This window comes from Terrapene carolina, unplaced genomic scaffold (genome assembly GCF_002925995.2).
Source record: "Terrapene carolina triunguis isolate 2854851 unplaced genomic scaffold, T_m_triunguis-2.0 Scaffold29635, whole genome shotgun sequence".
NCBI classification, from domain to species: domain Eukaryota; kingdom Metazoa; phylum Chordata; order Testudines; family Emydidae; genus Terrapene; species Terrapene triunguis.
The window spans coordinates 1-5,846 of NW_020693986.1; the positions used below are offsets into that span (position 1 = coordinate 1).

The window sequence follows — 5,846 nt, forward strand, 5'->3', positions numbered from 1 at the left end:
GGGCTCTGATCTCAGGTGGGGTCTGGGCAGCGCCCGGCACTACAGGGCCCTGATCTTGGTCGGGGTTTGGGCAGCACCTGGCACAGTGGGGCCCTGATCTCGGTGCTGCTGTAGCACATAATAAATAAGTCCCACCAGCTACTGTACTCCCAACCCAGTCCGGTTTTGCTCCTTGCTGTGCCCCTCTTTCTGCAGCCCTCTGCGCCCAGGAGCTGGTCCCCAAGCAATGCCTGCTGGGCCCTGAGTTTTGGTGCAGGGATCCGGGCACAGCGGCTCAGTGTGGACGGCAGCAGGACTGCAAGCTCCTCGAGCAGCACATGCCACAGGTGAGCCGGGGGGCTCCCGCCCCTTGTTCTGATCCCATCCCAGCTCCAAAGGGGGCTGGGTGGTGTGGGGGGGGCTCTGGGATGGGAGGCTGAGGGGTCTGTGGGGGGCAGGGGGCCGGGGGGATGGGGGGCACGGGGGGTGGTGGCTCCTGGTTTGTGTCTGGCACAGCAGGGCTGGCACGTCCGGGAGCAGGCTTCTTCCATCAAGTGCACCATCTGCACCAGCATCCTGAAGAAGCTGAAGTCTATGGTCGGTGACGACCCCGACGAGGTGAGGGCCCTGGTGCCGTCGGGGGCAGCCCTGTGTCTGGGGGGGATCGCCCCGGTGGTACACCAGGGCCCCTGGCTCCAGCACCTGTGGGAAGCGGGGGGGCAGCAGGTGGGCTTGGAGACCAGGCTGTGGGGAGCGGGGGGGGGTCTGCTCCATTGCCGTCTGCCACTGGTGCCGGGGGCATGGGCAGCACCCAGTGCCCTGGTACAACCAGGAGGGAGAGGAGGGCCTAGATCCCACTGTCCCCCCCTCCACCTGCTGCCCACACGGCCCCCTGGGGTCAGGGTTCCCCCAGTCCCAGACACAGCCCCTGTGTCTCTCCCCCGGTGGGCCCTCCCTCCCCTGGCCCAGCATCCCATAGAGACAACACATCCTGCAAGGACAGTGCCCGGGGCAGTCACAACTGTGGTCTCAGGGCGGGGCCCGGCGAGCGCCCCCTTCAGGCAGTGGGGGGACGTCCCGCACTGTGTCCTAACCCCGGACTGGTGTCGTGCAGGACTCCATCGTCGAGGCCGAGGACAAGCTCTGCGGAGTCGTGGGCAGGGGTCTACGGCGCCTCTGCCGCTACGTGATGAAGAAGTTCAAACCCAAGATCACGGCAGCGCTGCAGGACGGGCAGGACCCCAAGGAGATCTGTATCAGCCTGCGGATGTGCCGGGAGTCCCCACCCACCCAAGGTTTTCCCACTTGTTCCCTCTGCCACGTAGCCAGGGGGCATCAGCCGGCTGCTGCCAGCCCGGGGCGTTGCTGTCCCTGCTGGGCACAATGCCAGGGAAATCTGAGCCAGTCGCCCTGGCCAATGGGGGTACGGCCTGGTCCCTGGGACATGGGCTCACACACCCTGTGCAGGACAGAGGGGACACCCCCCACCCAGCTGAGGGAGACCTAGGATGTCTGTGGCAGGGGGGAATGAGTGGGGATCAAACCGGGGTCCTTCCCAGGGGGGCAGGGGGAGCAGGTACCAGAATCAGTGCCACTGGCAGCTTGCGAGCTGGCTGCACCCCATACTGCAGAGCAGCCCTGGGGTGGCTCTAAGTGACAGCCGTTGCCCGAAGGCCGTGCCCTGGCCTCGGATGCCCACTCAGCCCCCGGCCAGGCCCCACATGTCAGGAGGGGAGCAGCGTAGAGCTGACTATGCTGGTCCTGCTCCCACCTGCTGCCGGAGGGGCCCCCTCTCCCCATGGGTTTAGGAGAGGAGCGCAGGGCTTCGGGGGGCAGGCACAATGCCCCAGAGGGGAGAGGGTGAGATCCTTGTTTTCCATGTGCCAGGTGGCCTGGTGCCCCCCAGCGATGCCTGTGACCTCTGCCTGACCTTCACCAGCCTGGCCCAGCCTGACCTCCAGCACATGAGGCCTGGCTGGGACCTTGGAGACGTCCTCAACGGCACATGCAAGCGGTACTTCGAGAGTTCCCCCAGGGTCAGTAGAATGGCTCATATCTGCTTGGGGTCCCCCAGCCCAGCCTCCCATTGGCTCTAGGAGAAGGGAGAGTCCCCAGCCATCTCCATGGGGCGTGGGACAGTGCCCCAGAGGACTCATCCGCACCAAGCAAGGCCGTGGGAGCAGGGGCTGAAGTATGTGTTAGAAAAGCACCAGCCTGGCTCAGCTGTGGGGTCTAGTGGTTAGAGCTGGGGAGGCTTTAGATGCCAGGACTCCTGGGTTCTTTTCCCAGCCATGGGAGGGCAGTGGAACCTAGGGGTCAGAACTGGGGGGCTGGGAGCCAGGACTCCTGGAGGGCAGTGGAGGTTAGTGGGTTAGAAGAACAGGTGGGGGCTGGGAGCCAGGACTCCTGGGTTCTAGCCCCAGCTCTGGGAGGGGAGTGGGGTCTAGTGGTTAGAGCAGGGGGGCTGGGAGGGAGCCAGGACTCCTGGGTTCTTTCCCCCGGGCAGAGCTGGGGGTCAGTGAGGTCACTCTCTAGCACGGGGCAGTCGACACCTCGGTGCCACGGGGGCCATGACCCAGGCTCTACGTCTTCCCGCAGTGCAACAACTTTGTTTTGACCTACCAAGCCAGGCTGCTGCAGGTTCTGAGGGTGCCCCAGGACCCGCTCACCACCTGTCTGGTAAGAGATTGGAGGGGGCGATAGGCCAGCGAGAAGAGCCGGGGGGCTAGTTACAAACCACCCCCAGGGAATCAGCATTCGCTGGCGGGCAAAGATCTCAGGCTGCAGAGATGGGGCAGGTGGCGTTAGCCACCACCCCTCCCACTCTCCCCGCACCTGGCTGTGGCCTGACGGTGGCAGATTGCCAGCGAGCCCCTCAGAGGGCGTGGGTCCCTGCTCACCCTCTCGGAACGGGCACTGCACATGGCTCTGCCCCAGACACGGGGGGCTGGGAGGGTGGCACAGCACAAAGGGCCCCTTATTTGCCCAGGGACCGGAACTGCCGGAGCTAAGGGAGCAGTTCTGGGACCCTGCTCGCAGCAGCTGACAAACCTCGGCCGTGGCCCAGTCGCCGGGGGAAGCTGAGTGCCCGGGGTCCCTGCAGCTCCTTGCACAGGCTGTGGGGCCATAGGGGGTCACTGCGGGGCCACCCCAGGGAGGGGTCAGGATCAGGCCCATGGCATAGAGGGCATTGCTATGGCAAACTGACCCAGCTCCTGGGGGGGCGGGAAGGGAGCTGTCACCCTGTCCTCCCCGCTGGGGTCCCCAGGCCTCCCCTAGCCATCCTCCCCTCCGGCATGCCCCCCCCCCCCCACCTCCATCCACAGTACTAGGGTCCCTGCCTCCCCCAGGCACTGGGATCCCTGCCCCTCTGCAGGGAACCCCCCAGGGCCGGCACTTCCAATTTAGGCGACCTAGGCGGTCGCCTAGGGCACCAGGATTTGGGGGGGCGGCATTTTGCCGCCCTCGGCGGCAATTCTGCGGCGGGTTCTTCACTCGCTCCGGGACCCGCCGCCGAAGTGCCCCGAAGACCGGGAGCACGGAAGGACCCCCCCGCCGCAGAATTGCCGACGACGACCGGGAGCACGGAAGGACCCCCGCCTAGGGCACCAAAAACCCTGGCGCCGCTCCTGGATCCCCCCTCCCGCTGCAGGGGGCCCTGGGCACCTCCCCCACAGCCCCATGCTGGCAATGCCCTTGGAGACGCCGTGTCCCTTCTCCCCAGGACGCAGAGGCGTGCCAGCTGCCGGACGAGTCCGCCCAAGGAGAGACCAGCTCTGGCACCGACACCTGGGCATGGCCGTGAGGTGAGCACCACAGGCGAGGGGGGGGGAGGGCTTTGCTCGTGATGGTGTCCATGGGGGAGGGCAGCGCTGTGCCAGGCCAGACACATGCCAAGCCTCTGGCCATCAGATCCCTCTGAGCCCAGCCCAGCCCCATGGCCCCCCATTGCACCCTGCACCCTCCCCGGGGGGCACCTCTGCTGGCACCGCACTGACCCCTCTCCTCCTCTCCAGGCCCGGGCCCGTGCACCTTCCACAGCGGGCAGCTCCCCCAGCCGGCTCAGGGCATGCTTCCCTGAGGGAACCGTCAGCCCCCACTGCTCCCCTCAGCTCCGACAGCGCCCCCTGGTGTGTGATGGCTGGGATGGCAGCATTATCGCCTCTGACTTCCGCTTCTCCTCCCCACTTTGGGCAATAAAGGATCAATATCGACCTGATGTCTCTGTGATCTCAACCCATGATGCCAGGGTCCTTGACCGCTGACCCTCCCAACCGCCTTCTGCCACCTCTCCCATCACTAGGTACAGCCACTTCTGGGGTGGGGTGTGGTAGCTGTTTATAATAGGGTGTTATGTGCCATCCCCACAGCCGCAGGGGGTGGGGGATTTGGCTTCCATTTCCACCTCCTGGCTGCAGAGCTGACATCAGCTGGTCCTCCCAGACCAGACGCACCTGCCAGCTCCCAGTCCCTGCTCTCATGCTGCCCAGCTCTGGGGCCTCGCTCCCAGGGATATCACTCAGCTCGGCTCAGCCAGATACAGCCTGGATCCTCCATGCCGCTTGTCACGGAGTGTGGGGGAGTCAGGGCCCTGCCCCCCTCTTCCTGAGATTCACCATGACTCTCAGCCAGCCAGTAAAACAGAAGGTTTATTAGATGACAGGAACACAGTCCCAAGCAGAGCGTGTAGGTACAACCAGAACCCCTCAATCAAGTCCTTCTGGGGGGTTTAGGGAGCTTAGACCCCAGCTTGGGGTTCCCTGCGTTGCACCACCCAGCCCAAACTGAAACTAAAACTCCTCCAGCAGCTCTCTCCCTGCTCCCCTCTGCTCCTCCTCTCCTTTGTTCAGTCTCCCGGCCATTAGGTGTCACTTCTCCCAACCCCCCTCCTGGCTCAGGTTACAGCTCAGGGATCTTCCTTCAAGGGAAGTCCCCCATCCCCAATGTAACTCCCCTGCAACATTCCCAGGTCAAATCCGCTGCGCTCTTTGCCAGGGCCTGATCCAGGGCAGAGAAATACCCCCTCCCTGGCAGTGGCATCTCATTAGCAGCAATGGGTGGGGGGAGGCAGACCTGGGAGGCCAGGGCTGCGTGCTGAGGCTCTGCTGTTTGTCGCTCAGTCCCCATCTCGGGTTTCCCCTCCCTGATCCAGGCCCCCTTCAAGCCAGATCCTCTTCCCACAGCTCCACGCAGGGCAAACAGGGTGAGGTGAAGGGGGAAGGGTGGGAGGGAGCTCTGTGCAGGCGCCCCATAGGTCCAGCAGGAGAAGGGACCAGCCAGTGGGGAGCACAGCTGCTGTCTCCAGGCCCCCCGGCCAGTGGCCCCCCAACCTGCATGGGGACCCCAGTGAGGCGCTCCATCATGAGGGCCCCCGGCAAAGCCCAGCACCGTCGTCACTGGGTCAGGCCAAGAAAGGAGCAGGGCAGGGTGGCCGGAGCAAAGACCGCATGCCAAGAATGGACAAGGCAACCGGCTGGGCAGGAAACAGCCCCAGCACTGAGACACCCAGTGAGTGGGCAAGCAGTGCCTGCCCCGTCCCCGCCCAGTCAGAACAGAGGCCAGCAATGACAGAGCGAGAACAGAGAGAGCGCCCCAGTTAGCAGAAAAAACAACACGGGGTCCTTGTGGCACCTTAGAGACTAACACATTTATTTGGGCATAAGCTTTTGTGGGCTATACCCCACAAGGACTATAACAAGGACTCCTTGTTGTTTTTGCTGATACAGACTAACACGGCTACCACTCTGAAACCCGTTTGTTTGGTTTTACAAAGTTTATTATCTCATCTGCCCAGCTCTTGGTGGATGCACTTTATAGATTCATAGATTCATAGATTCTAGGACTGGAAGGGACCTCGAGAGGTCATC

The 5,846-nt window shown here is 64.0% G+C and overlaps 1 protein-coding gene across 1 annotated transcript; it reads left to right on the forward strand.

Annotated features, from left to right (window-relative positions):
• Nucleotides 1-195: 195 nt before the first annotated feature.
• Nucleotides 196-2,075, forward strand: LOC112105971 (antimicrobial peptide NK-lysin-like; the record flags this gene model as incomplete). Its single annotated transcript, XM_029914067.1, has 4 exons — nucleotides 196-326; nucleotides 496-597; nucleotides 1,094-1,274; nucleotides 1,867-2,075. Coding segments are annotated over 4 exons (623 nt in total), but the record flags the coding sequence as incomplete, so codon positions are not given.
• Nucleotides 2,076-5,846: the final 3,771 nt, after the last annotated feature.